Here is a 21,832-nt window from a genome sequence, read left to right as displayed (position 1 = left end):
TGTATATTTTTTTATTTGTGGGAATACTTGGATTTGGGAAACTATTTCCTGAATTAAATACATGTTCAGCTGATTTTACAGTCCTAATTATTGATTTTTTTACAAAATAATTTTTTAAACACTTGCCGGATGGTTCTGGACTGCGGGTCGACTGTTGCCAATCTCTGCTCTTGTCATGCCCTGACCATAGAGAGCTGTTTATTTTCTGTGTTGGTTGGGGTGTGATAGTGACTAGGGTGGGTCATCTAGGTGATTAGTGATTTATGTTGGCCTGGTATGGTTCCCAATCAGAGACATCCGTTTATCGTTGTCTCTGATTGGGGATCATATTTAGGCAGTAATTTCCCCATTGTGCTTTGTGGAATCTTGACTATGGATAGTTGCCTGTTAGCACTATTATTTAGCTTAATGTTTCGTTTGGTATTTTGTTGTTTTTGTTCGGTGTTCATTTAATAAAGGAAAATGTACGCCTACCACGCTGCACATTGGTCTACACCTTATAACGATCGTGACAGATCTATAGCAACTGAGTAAAGAGAGGAATCTGAGTCCGCTTCTCAGAAGTCAAGACAAGGGACAAACAATAGCTTGGGTAACCGACGACAATATTGGTCAAAATGTAAAACAAATGTAATGAAATGCAAGATGATTAAATACATTTAATCAGTATGCTTTACAATCCTGGTTTGGGATAAAACCACAGTTCCCCTTGAAATCACATTCATCATCCTACCCAGAAGCTTTTCCTAATCTGGGACCAGGAAATATAAATTAACAAACAGGGTAATTGGCAACGTTTGGAAACAAAAAACAAAAACAACTAAAATGGACCAGAAAGGAAAAAATTATTAAATTATAACTTTGTCAATCTTAAAACATAGATAAAGCATAAACTAAGTGGCCATTTTAAAACAGTCAATCTTGAAATGCTAGTTGGCTACCCCACAAAATATGTTGTAGGATTAAAATCAATTTGTTGCTCCATATGAATGATCACATCTATAGTGAGAGGTCAGAGATCAAGTGTTAACCCCCGCCTGTAATGACTGTGTTACCAGGGGCATAATCGCTACTCCAATTCTGTTGCAAAACATAACTTCAAAGGAACAAAATGGAATGGGAAGGGACCTACCCACATTTTCCCAATAAACACTTGTTTTAGTGGCAAAACTGTTTGGCAATTGATCACACCCCTGGCAGCATCAGTCAATCACCAATAGCTGGCCTCCTCACCTGTCATAAATCGATGAGTGTTGGCCAAGCAGAATTAAACAGGGGCTTTAATCTGTCAATACGGTATTCGGAGGTTCCTCAGGTCAGGACTACCATTGACTCCATTCACAATGGAGGAGCCAGGCTTAGATCACTCACCTATATAATTGGGACTCAATCGTCTCATATCTGACGCGTTTGTAGAAACAGGTCAATTAATCAAACCTAGCTCTACATTGGTGTACTGTACTGCAGCGTTCTGTGATATGTCTGGATGATCAAGATGATCAATGCAAACCAATCCGGGTGGGTTTAGTTGTTTAAAACCTATAGCTTTAATTGTACTCACCCTCCAACGGAGTCTGGCAGATACATGAGCTGGTTCTCGTCCACTTTTAGGGCGGTTAGTTTCTTCAAGGAGCCTGAGGGGGAAGGAACAGGGAGAAAGAGGGGGAAGGAACAGGGAGAAAGAGGGGGAAGGAACAGGGAGAAAGAGGGGGAAGGAACAGGGAGAAAGAGGGGGAAGGAACAGGGAGAAAGAGGGGGAAGGAACAGGGAGAAAGAGGGGGAAGGAACAGGGAGAAAGAGGGGGAAGGAACAGGGAGAAAGAGGGGGAAGGAACAGAGAGAAAGAGGGGGAAGGAACAGGGAGAAAGAGGGGGAAAGAGGGGAGCATGAAAGAGAGAGAAGTCAGCGAGAGGGGTGTTAGAGAGAGATGGAGAGAATAAGAGAGAGGTAGGAAGACAGAGAGAGAAAGATAAATAGTGCATTAGGCTACAGCACACAGATACTGATTCTGATTCTCAGCTGCATCACCTAAAGAGGAGTATCCTTTACAGTTACGCAACAGATGAATTCATACCACCATCTGGTTTATGTAACTAGTTTATGACCATAGATTGGGGCCGAATAAATTGCAGACTGACTCCAACTGTATGCAATGCTTTATCTTATTTGATGGGAAAGCAGAGCATGCCCTGTATCTCTTTTTTTCAGAGTGACACCAACATATCATACCAAGAGGCAGTGCTTACACTGCAGTAATTTAGCTGTGCCGCTGCGCCATGACAAAATCATTGCGCCACGCAAATAAAATATGGAACATCAGAAAATATTTATAATGCAGGGCACTTTGAATTATATTCAAAGCACACTCAAATTACGAGAGTTATAGGGTGGGAATTACCAGAATCGAATACAGGGGTACTCAACCTATGTGGTCCAGAGCCTTCTGGTTTTCTGTTCTACCTGACAATTAATTGCACACACCTGGTTTCCCAGGTCTAAATCAGTCCCTGATTAGAGGGGAACAATGAAAAACATGCAGTGGAACTGGCTTCGAGGTCCAAAGTTAAGTTTGAGGGGAATATAGGCTGCACAAATAGGCTACATTTATTTAGTAGAATCAAGTTTACCAGCCGCACTGGTTTACACTTTATATGGCCTGCGTATGTTCTAATGAACGAAAGCCTAAATTCATATAATAATTAACTGATTTATCGAAAACAAATAGGCCTACCTGCTTGCACTTTGTGCAGCCTGTGTATCCATCTACTGTGTTGTTGTCCTTCCAAACTGGGGATTTCACTTGTGCAGCACCTGATTCCACGAAGGTGTTGTAGCCTATTCGCTTATCATAAACTTTCTTTTTATTTCTCCTGTTAGGCCTACATTAGCCACTTTCGTGTGAGCTAGGCTATCCAGATAAAGTAAACTTGACAACAAGTCGTATTCTCACGTGGAGAGGGGGAACATAATCTCTACGTGTGTACAAATTAGAATGTTTTAGCACCACACAAATAAGGGACAGTTCCCGACTCCACACACTCTCAATGCGTAGCTGGCTGGTAGCCTTATGTCTGCCTCGCCACTCACAGAATAGAATTCACAACACAATGTAACACAATAAGCTCCTGGGTTTTTTTAGAAGTGGAGGAGAGATTGTTTTTGTAAGAAGTATTGACATGTCGAATGCACCAAGTGCATAAACTACTAGCACACCCATTCAAACCCCACATGACATGCCACCAGAGGTCTCTTCACAGTCCCCAAGTCCAGAACAGACTATGGGAGGCGCAAAGTACTACATAGAGCCATGGTTACATGGAACTCTATTCCACATCAGACAAAATGATGCAGCGTTGAAGCTGAACACAGTGGCCTCCATCATTGAAACCAAGATTGAACTCTTTGGCCTAAATGTCAAGCGTCATGCCTGGAGAAAACCTAGCACCATCCTTACGTTGAAGCATGGTGGTGGCAGTATTATGCTGTGGGGATGTTTTTTAGTGTCAGGCACTGGGAGACTAGTCAGGATCGAGGGAAAGATGAATGGAACAAAGTACAGAGAGATCCTTGATGAAAACCTGCCCCAGTGCTCAGGAACTCAGACTGAGGCGAAGGTTCGTCTTCCAACAGACCATTAGCACACAGCCGAGACAACGCAGGAGGGGCTTCGGGACAAGTCATTGACTGTCCTTGAGTGGCCAATCCAGAGCCAGGACTTGAACCCAATTACACATCTCTGTAGAGACCTGAAAATAGCTGTGCAGAGACGCTCCCCATCCAACCTGACAGAGCATGAGTGGATCTGCTGAGAAGAATGGGAGAAACTCCCCAAATACAGGTGTGCCAAGCTTGTAGGGTCATACCCGAGAAGACTTGAGGCTGTAATCGCTGCCAACAATGTACTGAGTAAAAGGGTCTGAATACTTATGTAAATGTGATATTTATTTGTAATTCATTTGCAAAAATGTCTAAAAACCATTATAGGATTTTGTGTGTAGATTGATGAGAAAAAAAAGGATTTATTCAATTTGAAAATAAAACTGTAGCGTAACAACATTTTGAAAAAGTCATGGGCTCTGCATACTTTCTGAATACACAGTATATTTGAGCCATTCATTCCAGAAGGAAATTATATTACAGACAATATTTCTCTTCACTTCAGAATAACAACCAACCTGTTCATTAGACACACAATAGCTGGCACGACAGATGCAGTGGCCCTATGTCTGGTCACTGGGCATACATCAAACAGACTTTATTATGGGGTAAAGAGATGGGCACTTAGTGTGTGTATGTTTGTGCATGCATATTTGTGTCAGTCTCTCGGTGTGTGTGTCTGTGTGAGTGTCAGTATTTGTGCCAGTCTGTGGGTGTGTGTGCGCGCGTGTGTACGTAGCTGCTCACCTATGGATCCGGGCAGCTGTGTGAGTGCATTGTTAGAAAGCAGTAGGTCCTGCAGGCTCTCACAGCCACAAATCTGCTCGTCCACCATCTCCAGGTTGTTCTTGGAGACGTCAAGGTAGGACAGCTGCTTCAGAGTGCCTAGCATCTGGAGATCACACACGGGTATGAATACAAACACACAGGGGCACAGACACGCGCAAACACACACACAGAATCCTTTATTAAATTACGTTCCATTGAGATAGTCATGTCTTTTGTGTATTTTTCCTTTCTAGATATTGTTTACTGTTTTTGACAAATCTCTAAGGTCCCCTTGAAAGTACAAATGAGGTGGGATTAGCACTAGGCTATATATAGGGCATTGATCTCTACTGAAATGAGAAACAGGGAGGTTTGAGGCTGACGGGGCTAATTCAACTTGGAATTACATCGAGGGATTAAAACAGTCACAGGAATACCCCTGGCCGGCCCAATTTGAACATAGGAATACCCCTGGCCGGCCCAATCTGAACACAGGAATACCCCTGGCCGGCCCAATTTGAACACAGGAATACCCCTGGCCGGCCCAATTTGAACACAGGAATACCCCTGGCCGGCCCAATTTGAACACAGGAATACCCCTGGCCGGCCCAATTTGAACACAGGAATACCCCTGGCCGGCCCAATTTGAACACAGGAATACCCCTGGCCGGCCCAATTTGAACACAGGAATACCCCTGGCCGGCCCAATTTGAACACAGGAATACCCCTGGCCGGCCCAATCTGAACACAGGAATACCCCTGGCCGGCCCAATCTGAACACAGGAATACCCCTGGCCGGCCCAATCTGAACACAGGAATACCCCTGGCCGGCCCAATCTGAACACAGGAATACCCCTGGCCGGCCCAATCTGAACACAGGAATACCCCTGGCCTGACCAATCTGAACACAGGAATAGCCCTGGCCTGACCAATCTGAACACAGGAATACCCCTGGCCGGACCAATCTGAACACAGGAATAACCCTGGCCGGACCAATCTGAACACAGGAATACCCCTGGCCGGCCCAATTTGAACACAGGAATAACCCTGGCCGGCCCAATTTGAACACAGGAATAACCCTGGCCGGCCCAATTTGAACACAGGAATACCCCTGGCCGGCCCAATTTGAACATAGGAATACCCCTGGCCGGCCCAATCTGAACACAGGAATACCCCTGGCCGGCCCAATCTGAACACAGGAATACCCCTGGCCGGCCCAATCTGAACACAGGAATACCCCTGGCCGGCCCAATCTGAACACAGGAATGAACACCCTGGCCCAATCTGAACACAGGAATCTGACCAACTGAACAGGAATACCCCTGGCCTGACCAATCTGAACACAGGAATAGCCCTGGCCGGCCCAATTTGAACACAGGAATACCCCTGGCCGGCCCAATCTGAACACAGGAATACCCCTGGCCGGCCCAATCTGAACACAGGAATACCCCTGGCCGGCCCAATCTGAACACAGGAATACCCCTGGCCGGCCCAATCTGAACACAGGAATACCCCTGGCCGGCCCAATCTGAACACAGGAATACCCCTGGCCGGCCCAATCTGAACACAGGAATACCCCTGGCCTCACCAATCAGAACACAGGAATATCGCTGGCCGGACCAATCTGAACACAGGAATACCCCTGGCCTGACCAATCTGAACACAGGAATACCCCTGGCCTGACCAATCTGAACACAGGAATACCCCTGGCCTGACCAATCTGAACACAGGAATACCCCTGGCCTGACCAATCTGAACACAGGAATACCCCTGGCCTGACCAATCTGAACACAGGAATACCCAAGAACCCGAAAGCCTGCAACCCCCCCCCCGCCCCAAACACTAGCGCAGTGAAATGCTGTATACAGATCACCGTTCTTAGGCATTGTTAATTTTTTAATATATTTTTTATAATGTGTTGCATTGAGGCCAGGTAGAACTCAGTAATCTTAACAGAGGAATAGCCTATCATTCCGGGGTTGGTGGTGGTGCTGTCAAAATGCTAGCGGCGCGCTAATGCTTTAATTATGACCTATTTACCAAACAAGCTTGGCATATCCATGAGAAAGAAAGACAGGGACAGATGGTAAAAGAGAGACAGAGAGAGCGAGAGACCTTACGCAACAGAAGGTGTGCTGACAACGAACAATAACAAAACACAATCGTTTGAATTATCACAGAATGACGTTGAATCAACAGATTAATTGGTCTGTGGCTTCGTCATTCGCGACATTAATCTTATTAGGATGGGCATGCAGCAAAACTACCCAGAGTACAACAGAGGCATTATTACAACTTCATAACATTGCCATTGCATTATCGTCATCGTTCACGTCTATAATAATATAATATGTTAGCTTGAACAAAGCAGTGTTGATCAAAACTGTTTATTTTACCTTAATTTTACCAGGCAGGTTAATTATGAACAAATTCTTATTTATAATGACAGCTCTGGGGGAATGACTCATCACCATACTGTAGGTAGGAGAAGACAGGACAGACACTATGAAAGCCGAGGCACTAAACAGGAAGACTAAGCCTATAGGGAGTTGAATGGCAGTTCATCATTTTACCCCTGGTAGGAATGTCAGTCTGTTTCCATCCATCCACAACTCTTTGATTCCAGTGAGTTGCTCCAATACCTCAGGCTGGAGAAAATAGAGAGAGAAAGAGAGGGAGAGCGAGACAGAGAGCGAGACAGAGAGCGAGACAGAGAGCGAGACAGAGAGCGAGACAGAGATCGACACAGAGAGCGACACAGAGAGCGACACAGAGAGTGAGACAGAGAGCGACAGAGTGAGACAGAGCGAGACAGTGAGCGACACAGAGAGCGACACAGAGTGAGAGAGAGCCAGACAGAGAGCGACACAGAGAGTGAGACAGAGAGCGACAGAGAGTGAGACAGAGAGCGACACAGAGAGTGAGACAGAGAGCAACACAGAGAGTGAGACAGAGAGCGACACAGAGAGCGACACAGAGAGCGACACAGAGAGCGACACAGAGAGCGACACAGCGAGATGGAGAGAGAACGTGACAGAGAGACAGCAATAGAGAGACAGCGAGTGAGAGAGACACACGCATAGAGAGACGGTAAGGGGGAGAAATGTTAGATCAATTAATTTACAACCATACAGGAATAATTGCATATTAGCCCTACAATTAGCCATACAGTCTCTCAGACACTTTAAAGGGATGCAAATAATTTGTCTGAAGTGACCTCTTCTTGACTAATTTCACTCCTCCACACAGATCTGAGAGAAGCAGGCGGGTTACCCCGTAGGGCCTGTCTCCATATTGCTGTCACCTGTCTTCTATTTCCAGATCAGTGAACGAAGATGGGGAGATGGAGATGAAGACACTCACTTCAGAGTACTGAGGTTCAGCCTTGGGAGGACAGAAAAACAGACAGACACTCACCACTTCAGTGAACTCGTTACTCCCCAAGTCCAATCTCTCCAGCTGGGTGAGCTTGTGCATGCTTCTACAGAGGGAAAGCGAAAGAGAGAGAGATTGATGTTGAGCAAAGGAGCTGGGAATACAACGAGTCAACCACAGCAGCATTTGTGTGCTCGTGTGTGTGTGTGTGTGTGTGTGTGTGTGTGTGTGTGTGTGTGTGTGTGTGTGTGTGTGTGTGTGTGTGTGTGTGTGTGTGTGTGTGTGTGTGTGTGTGTGTGTGTGTGTGTGTGTGTGTGTGTGTGTGTGTGTGTGTGTGTGTGTGTGTGTGTGTGTGTGTGTGTGTGTGTGTGTGTGTGTGTGTGTGTGTGTGTGTGCGCGTGTGTGTGTGTGTGTGGACAAATAGTGTCCCCGTAGTCTAGTTTCTTAAAAGACTGCTTCATGTGGTATATCACCCATGGCCTGTTATAGCAGTCTCCAAGCCCAGGCTTCACTCTCACACATTTAAGGCCGATTTCATCACAGCAAAAAGCAGCATAACATTTCACACAGATACTCAGACGGTTCTGTTACACCAGGGGGGCATGAAGAATTTAACGACATGGCAAAGACGTTTGTTCAGGGTTGGGATGTGGAATTGGAGACAGGTGGGAGTGGAGTTGCTGGGCGAGAGATAGAATGAAGTTCAAAGATACAAAGTCTAAAAAATAATAAAACGTTTGAATGACACTGAGGGGCAGTGTTTTTACAGTGAATGCTGTTTTGCCTGAGGCTGATGCTGTGCATGTGTTTGTACACATGCATATACACACACTCTCATTCAAATACACACATATACACACACATGTAAATAGTGTCAGACATGCAGTCAAACATAAAGTTGGCCTTGCTGTTATGGTTTTAATTGTCCTTTTTTTCCCTTCACATTGTTTCTGTTTTCTTTTGTCTCGTGAGTTCATTTTCTTGGTGGTTGGTGCATTGGGGGGGTTCTTGGGAGTGGAGAATGGAATACATTTTACTTTATTATTTTTTTGGGGGGGCGAGATCTGTCGACGTGCCCTTGACCAGGGCATTGACCCTGGATGCTTCTGTGTGTTGCTCTGAATGGGAGTCTGTTGGATGACTGTGGTGTTGTAGTTGTTGAGTGGCTTCACTGCAAGTATATTGTATGTTTTGGATATTCAATAAGAAAAAAAAATGTTTTGTTTAAATAAGGATGGACGTGATGTTGGTCTAACACTTTCCTCCATATCCAGGCTTGCTTTGAGTTTCATTGATTTCTAACAAATTGTCAGCAATAGATTTTCAGATTTCTCTTCGGGTCTGGGGGAAATCATAAGCATTTATATTTACTGAATAAACTAAAGTAAAAAATATTAAATAAAAAGTAACACAATAAAATTACACAACAATAACGAGGCTATATACAGGGGGTACACTGGCACCGAGTAAATGTGCGGGGGTACAGGTTAGTCGAGGTAATCTGTACATGTAGGTAGGGGTAAAGTGACAACGCATAGATAATAAACAGCGAGCAGCAGCAGTGTAAAATCTGTCGTGCCCTCTTCACAACTGTCTTGGTGTGTTTGGACCATGATTGTTTGTTGGTGATGTGGACACCAAGGAACTTCAAACTCTCGACCCGCTCCACTTCAGCCCCGTCGATGTCAACGGGGGTCGTTTCGGTACCCCTTTTCCTGTAGTCCACGATCATCTCTTTGTCTTGCTCACATTAAAAGGAGAGGTTGTTGTCCTGGCACCACACTGCCAGATCGCTGACCTCCTCCTGTCTCATCGTTATCAGGCCTACCATTGTTGTGTCGTAAGCAAACTTAATGATGGTGTTGGAGTTGTGCTTGGCCACACAGTTGTCAATTGTAGTTGACAATGAGATGTAAGGATAAAAAGGGATATTCTGTCAATGGTCTAAGGATATGTACACTCAAACCATCACCACAAGGGTAAACAACTAGATTCCCCTCTCCTCTGATGGCCCAGATGCCTACAGCGATGACTCAGAGATGACCTTTCCTCTACCCATTAATGCTCTCTCGCGCGCACACACACACATACACACACACACACTAAAGCGCACACTGGATGGGGAGAGCTTAGAGACCAAGAGAGGAAGAACCAGGGGACTCCAGGAGCATAATACAATGCATGAGTCCCTGTCCCTCTCTGTGGCATTAATCTGAGTGTCCTTGTACAAGTGCACACTCCTGTGAAGTACTCATACAGGGCTTTGGTACACAATACCATTGGTGATATTTACATTTACATTTAAGTCAGGGCTTTTATCCACAATACCATTGGTGATATAATACTGATGGGTGATATAATACTGATGGGTGATATAACAACCGTGAGGTCAGCCATTATATCAAGGATAATTTCAATCCCACACTTCGCTGACATGCTGTGTAGACCCACAGATATAGGAGAGCTGGATGCTATATGATGATTACAACATGAATGACCATTATATAATAATAATAACACAAAACATGATAATACATATAAGTGTTACTTAGACAAACAACAAAGTCTAAACACAACCTATAATTTCAGAAGAAGTGTGTTCGGCTAATTATTTAATATGACAGCTACTACCAGGGGAAATAAACGATAGATAAATAGAAGAAAAGAATGGTGAAGGGCTTGGTTATATTTAGGAACAGATTAGCTAAGTCATTTCTCAGTGGGGATGAACCTGTAGGTTAGTTTCCAAATGGCACACTTTTCCCCTTATAGTGCACTACTTCTGACCACGGCCCATAGGGTTCCGGTCAAAAGTGCTCCACTATATAGACAATTGGTTGCAATTTGGGATGCAGCCCGAGTCCTCAAGGCTCCCAGTCAAACCAAACACTGCTCGGGACTGGGGGTTAACAGTAATGCTCTTCCCCCTGTGGAGGCTGTTTCGTCTTCGCTGCTCCTCAAAACATCAACCTTAAATCCATACCATGTATACCTTTCCGTCTGAACAACCAAACAACCAGGCGGTTTCACGGCGACCTCTAGGGTTGCCGTCGTAATAAATGTTGGGTTGGATATAAAAACACGGCAGTATTTTCGAAGACTGTGATAGCACGCTGAGCGTCCGCCAGCCTCGGAACATTCCTGCCCTGTGATTGGCAGGCTAGAAGGAGTGCCAGGCTCCGTTTCAAAGCTGCTTTCAGAGACACTGGAGTCAGTACAGAGTGCTCAGTACTGGGGTCTGTACAGAGTGCCAGAGAAATTAGTGAGGAACGCGGGACGGTGCTGTTGTCAAAAAGTGTCTGGAGTAGGATGAGTGTTGTTATGAGTGTGTGGGGGGTGCATACGGGCAGTTGTGTGTGTTGCACTTGCAATTTGTGTGTGTTTGTGTTTATTTATATCACTGGGATGCTTGCATCTCTCTGGCATCCATCCTGGCCATTAGGCCTCTGTTTGTCAGAGCACCGGACCCCAACAGGCCTGGCTGCTGTCTCATAGACACACAGAGCATAGAGGACCAGCCAGCTAGGGAACAACAGGAGAAATGGACCAAGATAGGTGGGCATCAATTAGACACAGAAAGATCAAGAGAAGAGAGACAGAGGTTAAAGAAAGAGAGAGGGGAAATGAGACAAAGAGAGCAGAGGGGAAAGAGAAAGACAACAAGAAAGAGCATGACAGAAAGAGATGAGACTCCAAAACCACCTGCAGCACTCAGGATCCCCTTCATAATCAATGGATTCTTTGGGCAGTGAACACACATACACACAGAGGTAGGTAGGTAGTGGAGGCTTTCAAAAGTGAAATGGAACATGAGCTACAGTCCGAGTACTCTGGATTATAAAACCTGTCACAGATCGCAACAGAGGTAGCACTCTTATATAACACGGTGGAATTCAATGCCACAGAGAAACACGGTGAGAGAGAAACAAACCGAGAAAGCAAGAGTGCCTAGGGAAGAGAGAGAGACAAGGTCGCTCACAAAGAGCCACCTCTTGTTTGTCTGGGGACTCAGAGCTGTGAGGTCTGTAAGGGCTTTGATGTGGGGAAAACAACACGTGAAACAGAAACAGGGACAACTTACTTTGGCAACATCTTTAACTGGTTCTCTCTCAGCTCTAGGATTTGCAGTTTAGTCAACCTGAGGGATGGGGAGAGAGAGAGAAAGGGGAGGAAAGAATGAGAGAAAGAGACAGACAGTCAGAGAATATAAGTCAATGACATAACACTCAATGTTGATACTCAGCCTTCAGGGATAGTATCGTTTTACTGGATGGTTTTGACACAAAACAAAAGGTTTTCCTGGGGCTGGATCACTGGGGTCTGGCCAATGATGAGAGTCCTACAGATATGTTTTTCTAGATTCCACACAACTAGTTTGAAACCCATTCGTGATTCAGCCATAACGTGGGGAAATTGAGGGCAGGGCCTAAAGTCAGACCAAATATTTTTTCTGCATTAATTACAGCAAAAAAACACAAATCAAAACAGAATGGCATGCTTAGTAATGTTTCCAAAACAAGGGATACAATACTAGTAAGAAGTAATGTGGTATATTGCTCAATTTAATATTTTGTGACCCGAGTCAAACCAAAATATCACAGATGGGACAAAAATGTTCCCCTTTAAAATGTGCCCCTTTAAGGTTACCATGGTAACTGGGCCACTCAAGTCTTCATGTGTGGCTGTGAAAATCTGACTAGTAGAGGCCAATGAGGTCATGCTCTTCGGCAGTAGTGGAAGCAAACTCAAGCATTTAAAAACAACCTAACTTGTGAACAATACAATCCAAATATATAGACAAACACCAGGATAAAGTCTTACATCAGTAGTTAGACAATTTTATGCCTGTGCGCATGGCTTCTAAAAAACAAATCTTTCAGCATTCACTCACAGTGCGCACTGTGCCCCAGCCAGGCTGTGCTGCTGCGCAAGGTGGGATGACGTTATGATTCATATTTCTTTGTGCATTACAAGATATGAAACTAAATGGCAGAAATACTTTGAAAACAGCTACTGCAGCATTTATTTAGCTATAAAGCACAACTCGCACGTGTGTCTATACTTGACTTTTGACTATTTTAATGCATGCTGGCACTATAGAGCCCTGAGTGTGACCACCTGCCAACGTGGCTTCTGAATTAGATATACAGCAGCCAATGCCAAAATCTACCTGCATTTAGTGGGTGTTCATTTTAGGCCATGGTGGGAGTTGAAGCAATTGGTGGAAAAAATGGTTGTAGCAGTTGATTTTATCTCAAACTTTCACTTCACATTGCATTCACACTGGTTCCCCTGACTTATAATGTCACACTGCAATGTCACGCACACACGAACACACACTCTCCCGACTTCAGGCATTTCCATGGGGAGGTTAAGCTCCCCTACGCTGAAGATGAGATAAGGAAGATGAGATTCATGCCTGACATTCCAACATCACTGTAAGACTTCCTGTCTCGAGGAAATTACCTACAGTACCTGATCGTGCAATTCTTATTGACCCGAAGAGATATCATTATACCCCATGCCCACAATTTCAATACCTGTCTGCTTCCTTGCATGTACAAATAGGCCAACAAATACAGAGTATTTGTTTTGAAGTTTGCTCTATGAGGGTTTAGGCCTGGGTAATGGTGGTTGTGCAAAATATCTGTATACAAATATTTATTTGTATTCATATTTCATATATATGAATTGTGTTTGATAGATTGTCTGACATCCATACGTAGAATGTATGCACACATGACTGTAAGTCGCTTTGGATAAAAGCGTCTGCTAAATGGCATATATTATTATTATTATTATTTATCTTACCTGCCAAAGCTGGCTGGTAGGAACTCGAGGAAGGCGTCGTTCAGGTAGAGCTGTGTCAGGCTGAGGAGCTGGGTGAAACCCTCTGGGAGCCTGCAGGGGAGACAGGAGCAACATGGTCAGATTACTAGCCTCATCACTAACATCATCAAGGAGACAGACAAAAAAATCTATACTGAAGCAATAGGTGTAATTAAAGGTCTAATTAACGGAGCAGGCGTATTTTAAACGCCTGAGCGGCGATTCTTTCTGGTCCTGAAGAGAAAAAAATAGAACTGGTCAGGGGAAGGTTCTCTTCTGCATTTTCGAACCAATTCATACATGTGGAGGAGTTAAGATGGGGTGTCGCCTTGTTAACGTCCATAAGCGGAAGTAACGTCACAAGATCTTTCCATTTCCCATGAGAACCAGTTGCATCGGTTTATTACCTTGCCCGCTGAGGGTGTTAAATGCCCAATGCAGCCGTTTTTATATCAATATCAAATCATTTATGGGGAACATTAAGTACCTTACTGTGATTATTTTAAATAAAAATGGTCAAAAAGACACAAAAATAGCTTCTTAGGAGAGAGAAAACCGAAAGCTAGCTGTTATTGGCAGAGAGGTTTGGAACTCTCTTTCTTATTGGTCTATAAATGAATTAATGTCGCCAGGCAGGCCAAAATGGCATCCCACCAAAACAGGCTGAAATTTAAAGTTGTCTTTTCAAACAGTTCTTACACTAAAAGGGCACTATCATAATTTTCAAAATTTCACAGTATTATTCCAACCTCAGTGTGGAAATATATATAAAACACAGGTAAATCATGTTTTTGACCACACTGGGCCTTTAGGTTTAGCATCGTAAAAAGAGAGGAATTATGGTATCAGTTCTAGGCTAAATATGGCACAGGAGCCAAGCAAAAAGTACTGCGTATCCAAGACAATTTTCCCTTTGGGAACAATAGCATTAATCTGATCTTAGTAATGAAAAGAAAGTGAATGTCTGCCAACTGTTTATAGTTCCCAAGCATTATCCTTGTTCGATACATCTTGGTTTGAATATGATCTTGTCAGTGGTATTAACAGCTCAAATTAAAATCCTATTTGGCAAGAGCGATTAGAGAGAAAACATTTAGGTAAGATTGCCGCAAAGATCCGTGAGAACAATATAATCACCATTTAGTGAATGGTCTAGCCTTAGGGGTTTAACATACCAAGGCAGAGTCGTACCCTATGCATGTGTAGGTAAATATACAGGTGTGACTTCAAATAACTTGTACCAAACTTACTTGGAGATGGGATTCACACTTGCTTCAACAATAGCCAGGACTTTGCAGTTCTTGATATTTTCTGGAAACTCCTGGATACCTAGAACATAAACCAGATGCACAATTACAGCATGTCAACATATAAGCCGTTTAATGATTTAAACATGTGTTACCATTCCTGGGGGATATGCCACAGAGCAAGATGAAACATCTTCATATCTCCTAGATCAAAGAGAAATATCAACTCTAAATTGTATAACTTACTTAATCTTTTCCATGTCCCACATTCAACCCCAGCTTTCTTATTAAACTGGATGATCTATGGCTTCTACAGTAGCATATATATGAAGGTACGTAATTAGGCCTAATGTTTGGATTCTTGGTCACCTCCCTGACCAAGGCCCTTCTCTCCCGATTGCTCAGTTTGGCCAGGCAGCCAGCTCTAAGAAGAGTCTCGGTGGTTCCAAACTTCTTTCATTTAAGAATGGAGGCCACTGTGTTCTTGAGGACCTTTAATGCTGCAAAAATGTTTTGGTATCCTTCCCCAGATCTGTGCCTTGACACAATTGAGTCTCGGAGCTCTACAGACAATTCCTTCGACCTCATGGCTTGGTTTTTGCTCTGACTTAGGTCAGTTAGGATCACCACTTAATTTTAAGAATGTGAAATGTCAGAATAATAGTAGAGAGAATGATTTATTTCAGCTTTTATTTCTTTTATCACATTCCCAGTGGGTCAGAAGTTTACATACACTCAATTAGTATTTGGTAGCATTGCCTTTAAATTGTTTAACTTGGGTCAAACATTTTGGGTAGCCTTCCACAAGTTTCCCACAATACGTTGGGTGAATTTTCGCCCATTCATTCTGACAGAGCTGGTGTAACTGAGCCAGGTTTGTAGGCCTCCTTGCTCACACATGCTTTTTCAGTTCTGCCCACAAACTTTCTATAGGATTGAGGTCAGGGCTTTGAGATGGCCACTCCAATACCTTGACTTTGTTGTCCTTAAGCCATTTTGCCACAATTTTGGAAGTATGCTTGGGGTCATTGTCCGCTTAGAAGACCCATTTGCAACCAAGCTTTAACTTCCTGACTGATGTCTTGAGATGTTGCTTCAATATATCCACATCATTTTCCTACCTCATGAAGCCATCTATTTTGTGAAGTGCACCAGTCCCTCCTGCAGCAAAGCACCCCCACAACATGATGCTGCCACCCCCGTGCTTCACGGTTGGGATGATGTTCTTCGGCTTGCAAGCCTCCCCCTTTTTCCTCCAAACATAACGATGGTTATTATGGCCAAACAGCTCTATTATTGTTTCATCAGAACTGAGGACATTTCTCCAAAAAGTACGATCTTTGTCTCCATGTGCAGTTGCAAACCGTAGTCTGGCTTTTTTATGGCGGTTTTGGAGCAGTGGCTTCTTCCTTGCTGAGCGGCCTTTCAGGTTATGTCGATATGGGACTCGTTTTACTGTGGATGTAGATACTTTTGTACCTATTTCCTCCAGCATCTTCACAAGGTCCTTTACTGTTATTCTGGGATTGATTTGCACTTTTTGCACCAGAATACGTTCATCTCTAAGAGACAGAACGCGTCTCCTTCCTGAGCGGTATGACGGCTGCGTGGTCCCATTGTGTTTATACTTGCGTACTATTGTCTGTACAGATGAACGTGATACCTTCAGGCATTTGGAAATTGCTCCCAAGGTTGAACCAGACTTGTGGAGGTCTACAATATTTTTTCTGATGTGTTGGCTGTTTTCTTTTGATTCTCCAATGATGTCAAGCAAAGAGGCACTGAGTTTGAAGGTAGGCCTTGAAATACATCCACAGGTACTTCACAATTGACTCAAATGATGTGAATTAGCCTATCAGAAGCCTCTAAAGCCATGACATAATTTTCTGGAATTTTCCAAGCTGTTTAAAGGCACAGTCAACTTGGTGAATTATAAGTGAAATAATATGTCTGTAAACAATTGTTGGAAAAATGACTTGTGTCATGCACAAAGTAGATGTCCTAACAGACTTGCCAAAACTATAGTTTGTTAACAAGAAATTTGTGGAGTGGTTGAAAAACAAGTTTTAATGACTCCAACGTAAGTGTATGTAAACTAACGACTTCAACTGTATGTAATATCATTTTTTTTGTGCAAAAATGTCTAAAACCTGTTTTCGCTTGGTCATTATTCTTTGTGTGTAGATTAATGTGCGTTAGAGCTCCAGGGCTGCACCTTTCCTCTGTAAACAACCTCAGAGCTGAGTGCTCTAAGAGGTGACCCATTAGCAGACAGAAGTTGAAAGAGTGTCTGGGAGTTCTCACCAAAACAGCCGCTCAACCACAGGGGGCGGGTTGTGAGCAAGTCTCAAGATTAATTTCCACTTACTTTGTTTTGTGTTCACAACACTTAGCCCTGAGTACCGGGTGAAGGAGGGTAAGCTTCTATAAAAGTAAACAGTCAATAAAAATTCCCCAGACCTTCCAAACTCTTGGTTCGATTAGCCTGTTACGGACATTACTGATGTGGATGGACACGACAAAACCAGGTGGAGAACAACAAACGATATGGTTTCGCCTCGACTAAAGTTCAGAGTCAGATGTATTCCTTTCTTTCTTTGCTACTTCTTTGGCTGTCTGTGTCACTCAGTGCCCTGGAGCGGTAGAACAGAAAATTGTGTTTGTGTGTTTGTGTGTGTGTGTGTGTGTGTGTGTGTGTGTGTGTGTGTGTGTGTGTGTGTGTGTGTGTGTGTGTGTGTGTGTGTGTGTGTGTGTGTGTGTGTGTGTGTGTGTGTGTGTGTGTGTGTGTGTGTGTGTGTGTGTGTGTGTGTGTGTGTGTGTGTGCGTGCCACTCAGCTGTACTGAGCCTGGACTCTGATCCTTCCCAGGGAACAAGTCTTCTTGGTCTCCCATCAGAGAGGATGTAATAATTGTAATAAAGGCAGTACGAGGCAACGTCTACAAGCACAGCAATCTGAAGGGACCTGACTTTTGCACAATTCTTTAAAAATCTAATTCAACAGCGCCCAAATGAACAGGTGTCTGATTATTTTGGAATTGTTTGCTAGGCCTATATGACATTACATTTTACTCACACAGCAGTGGTAACGTTCTAGTGGTTTTCAGATATCTGATACTTATTTCCCCATTTACATTAGCAAGATGAAGTGAACAAAATGTAAAAAACAAAACTAATAAATAGTAATAGTAAATGCCTGGCCATGCTACTCTGCAGTTTTAGAATCAAGCTTAGAGAATGTCTGTAAACCCTTATTTGGTGAGAATCCCATTTGATCAATGTAGTAGCTGTCCACACACACATACATGTGCTTTCTCTCACACTGACAACTAGCAGAGAGCAGTTCTTGCATTAGACTGGGGGTGAGAGACCGCTCTGGGGAGCTTCATTCACAGTTTGCTAGGACTGGCTCAGTCTCAAATGACACCCTCCTTCTAGGGATCATCAACTAGATTCAACCTCTGGCTGATTTATTCTTGAGTGGATGGCCAGGAGAGCAGAACATAATTCCAAATCATTTGTAGACTGCAAAATAACTGCAAGAAGTCCAAACATTAAATATTTGACTAAAATATAGTCATTTCAAACCTTCCATACATTTATATACGATCACATATCTCTCTATTATTCATGGGAATACTTTGGAACATATTTCCAAAATTAAAATCACCTGGAGCTGATTTTCTGGTGTTTTTATTTTTTTATGCCCAATATAAAAACTTGGGGGGTAAAATAAAGTAACTCGCGGGCCTCCAGTTGGGGAACCCTTCACTACTCCCTATGTAGTGAACTAGTATTCAAATGTAGCACCTTATATTTGGGACCGGGGTTTGAATAATATCATTAATTTTTGGGATATCCGGATATTCGAAATACATGTATTTTTATTTCAATTCAATTCAATTCAAGGGCTTTATTGGCTTTATTGGGAAACATGTGTTAACATTGCCAAAGCAAGTGAGGTAGACAACATACAAAGTGAATATATAAAGTGAAAAACAACAAAAATGAACAGTAAACATTACACATACAGAAGTTTAAAAACAGTAAAGACATTACAAATGTCATATTATATATATATATACAATGTACAAATAGTTAAAGGACACAAGATAAAATGAATAAGCATAAATATGGGTTGTATTTACAATGGTGTTTGTTCTTCACTGGTTGCCCTTTTCTCGTAGCAACAGGTCACAAATCTTGCTGCTGTGATGGCACACTGTGGAATTTCACCCAAAAGATATGGGAGTTTTTCAAAATTTGATTTGTTTTCAAATTCTTTGTGGATCTGTGTAATCTGGGGGAAATATGTCTCTCTAATATGGTCATACATTGGGCAGGAGGTTAGGAAGTGCAGCTCAGTTTCCACCTCATTTTGTGGGCAGTGAGCACATAGCCTGTCTTCTCTTGAGAGCCATATCTGCCTACGGCGGCCTTTCTCAATAGCAAGGCTATGCTCACTGAGTCTGTACATAGTCAAAGCTTTCCTTAATTTTGGGTCAGTCACAGTGGTCAGGTATTCTGCCGCTGTGTACTCTCTGTGTAGGGCCAAATAGCATTCTAGTTTGCTCTGTTTTTTTGTTAATTCTTTCCAATGTGTTAAGTAATTATCTTTTTGTTTTCTCATGATTTGGTTGGGTCTAATTGTGCTGTTGTCCTGGGGCTCTGTAGGGTGTTTTTGTGTTTGTGAACAGAGCCCCAGGACCAGCTTGCTTAGGGGACTCTTCTCCAGGTTCATCTCTCTGTAGGTGATGGCTTTGTTACGGAAGGTTTGTGAATCGCTTCCTTTTAGGTGGTTGTAGAATTTAACGGCTCTTTTCTGGATTTTGATAATTAGTGGGTATCGGCCTAATTCTGCTCTGCATGCATTATTTGGTGTTTTACGTTGTACACGGAGGATATTTTTGCAGAATTCTGCGTGCAGATTCTCAATTTGGTGTTTGTCCCATTTTGTGAAGTCTTGGTTGGTGAGCGGACCCCCAGACCTCACAACCATAAAGGGCAATGGGCTCTATGACTGATTCAAGTATTTTTAGCCAAATCCTAATTGGTATGTTGAAATTTATGTTTCTTTTGATGGCATAGAATGCCCTTCTTGCCTTGTCTCTCAGATCGTTCACAGCTTTGTGGAAGTTACCTGTGGCGCTGATGTTTAGGCCAAGGTATGTATAGTTTTTTGTGTGCTCTAGGGCAACAGTGTCTAGATGGAATTTGTATTTGTGGTCCTGGTGACTGGACTTATTTTGGAACACCATTATTTTGGTCTTACTGAGATTTACTGTCAGGGCCCAGGTCTGACAGAATCTGTGCATAAGATCTAGGTGCTGCTGTAGGCCCTCCTTGGTTGGTGACAGAAGCACCAGATCATCAGCAAACAGCAGACATTTGACTTCGGATTCTAGCAGGGGGAGGCCGGGTGCTGCAGTCTTTTTGTTATTTTTTGTGCCACCCTTCAGCTCCCCTTAACCCCTCCCAGCTATGATATCTCTGAACACCATCCAGTTCTGATTTATATTTGCCATATATTGTTAAATTGTGCTGTGATGTTTCACAAAAGTTCTGGTTCTGAACCTTTCTATTGTCAATGTGTCTACAGATTGTAAATTACATTTGTTTGCTAAAAATATTATATTATTGATCGATTGACTATGACTTTTTAGATCACCCAGCAGTGTTATTTGCAGAGTTAACCCCAGGTAAATTTTTCAATTCTTCAGCCATTCCTGAACACAAGACCAAAAACAAGCTACATATGGACAGTACGAAAATAAATTATCTAATGACTTTGTCTCTTCGCAGCAAAATCTGCAGTGCTGGGATAGCTGAAGAGGCTGGTGCGCTATTGCTGAAGCTGCTGATGGCTGAGAGCGGTGTGTGTAGTGAGCAGACAGAGGGAGAAAGCGATGCCAAGACTAGCTAACTTGTAGCAGCCACAATGTTATTTATCATCCCATAACAGTGCCTGTCTTGACTGGAGTAGACTAAAGAAGCTAGTCAGCTATAGTTAGCTAGGCTTATTTAGGCCACATGCTGTGCTTTCTCCACAAACCCATTCAGAAAACAACAGCCGCCTCCTCCTCATTTCGCTAACTTGAAATACCTAAATTTTATTCCATCTTGCAATGCTTCAGTGTGAAATCTCAGTGATACACATACAGTGCCTTCCGAGAGTACTCACCCCCTTGGCATTTTTCCTATTTTGTTTCCTTACAACCTGGAATTAATCATTTGATTTACACAACATGCATACCACTTTGAAGATGAAAAAGATTTTTTATTGTGAAACAAACAAGAAATAAGAAAATAAAAAAACAAGACTTGAGCATGCATAACTTTCACCTCCCCAAAGTCAATACTTTGTCGAGCAACCTTTTGCAGCAATTACAGCTTCAAGTCTCTTGGGATATGTCTCCATAAGCTTGGCACATCTAGCCACTGGAATCTTTGCCCATTCTTCAAGACATTTAAATGCTTCCCCTTAAACCACTGGAGTGTTGCTTTAGCAGTATGCTTAGGGTCATTGCCCTGCTGGAAGGTGAACCTCTGTCCCAGTCTCAAATCTCTGGAAGACTGAAACAGGTTTCCGTCAAGAATCTCCCTGTATTTAGTGCCATCCATCATTCCTTCAATTCTGACCAGTTTCCCAGTCCCTGCCAATGAAAAACATCCCGTGGCATGATGCTGCCACCACCATGCTTCACTGTGTGGATGGTGTTCTCGGGTGATGAAAGGTGTTGGGTTTGTGCCAGACACAGCGTTTTCCTTGATGGCCAAAAAGCAACATTTTGGTCTCATCTGACCAGAGTACCTTCTTCCACATGTTTGGGGAGTCTCCCACATGCCTTTTGGCAAACACCAAACATTTGTTTATTATTTTCTTCATGCAATGGCTTTTTTTCTGGCCACTCTTCCGTAAAGCCGTAAAGAGTGTACTGCTTAAAGTGGTCCTATGGACA

General features: G+C 43.1%; 1 protein-coding gene across 1 annotated transcript in view; it reads right to left on the bottom strand.

Moving 5' to 3' along the window:
• LOC124049055 (erbin-like) overlaps positions 1 to 21,832 on the bottom strand; it is a 114,395-nt gene that overhangs the window by 32,770 nt on the left and 59,793 nt on the right. Inside the window, 7 exon segments of the mRNA XM_046370365.1 lie at positions 1,562 to 1,634; positions 4,404 to 4,548; positions 6,998 to 7,072; positions 7,842 to 7,905; positions 11,881 to 11,937; positions 13,611 to 13,700; positions 14,879 to 14,957. Of these exon segments, the coding sequence (XP_046226321.1) occupies positions 1,562 to 1,634; positions 4,404 to 4,548; positions 6,998 to 7,072; positions 7,842 to 7,905; positions 11,881 to 11,937; positions 13,611 to 13,700; positions 14,879 to 14,957 (583 nt within the window).

Source organism: Oncorhynchus gorbuscha, linkage group LG11 (genome assembly GCF_021184085.1).
Source record: "Oncorhynchus gorbuscha isolate QuinsamMale2020 ecotype Even-year linkage group LG11, OgorEven_v1.0, whole genome shotgun sequence".
NCBI classification, from domain to species: domain Eukaryota; kingdom Metazoa; phylum Chordata; class Actinopteri; order Salmoniformes; family Salmonidae; genus Oncorhynchus; species Oncorhynchus gorbuscha.
This window is presented reverse-complemented; position numbering and strand designations above follow the sequence as displayed.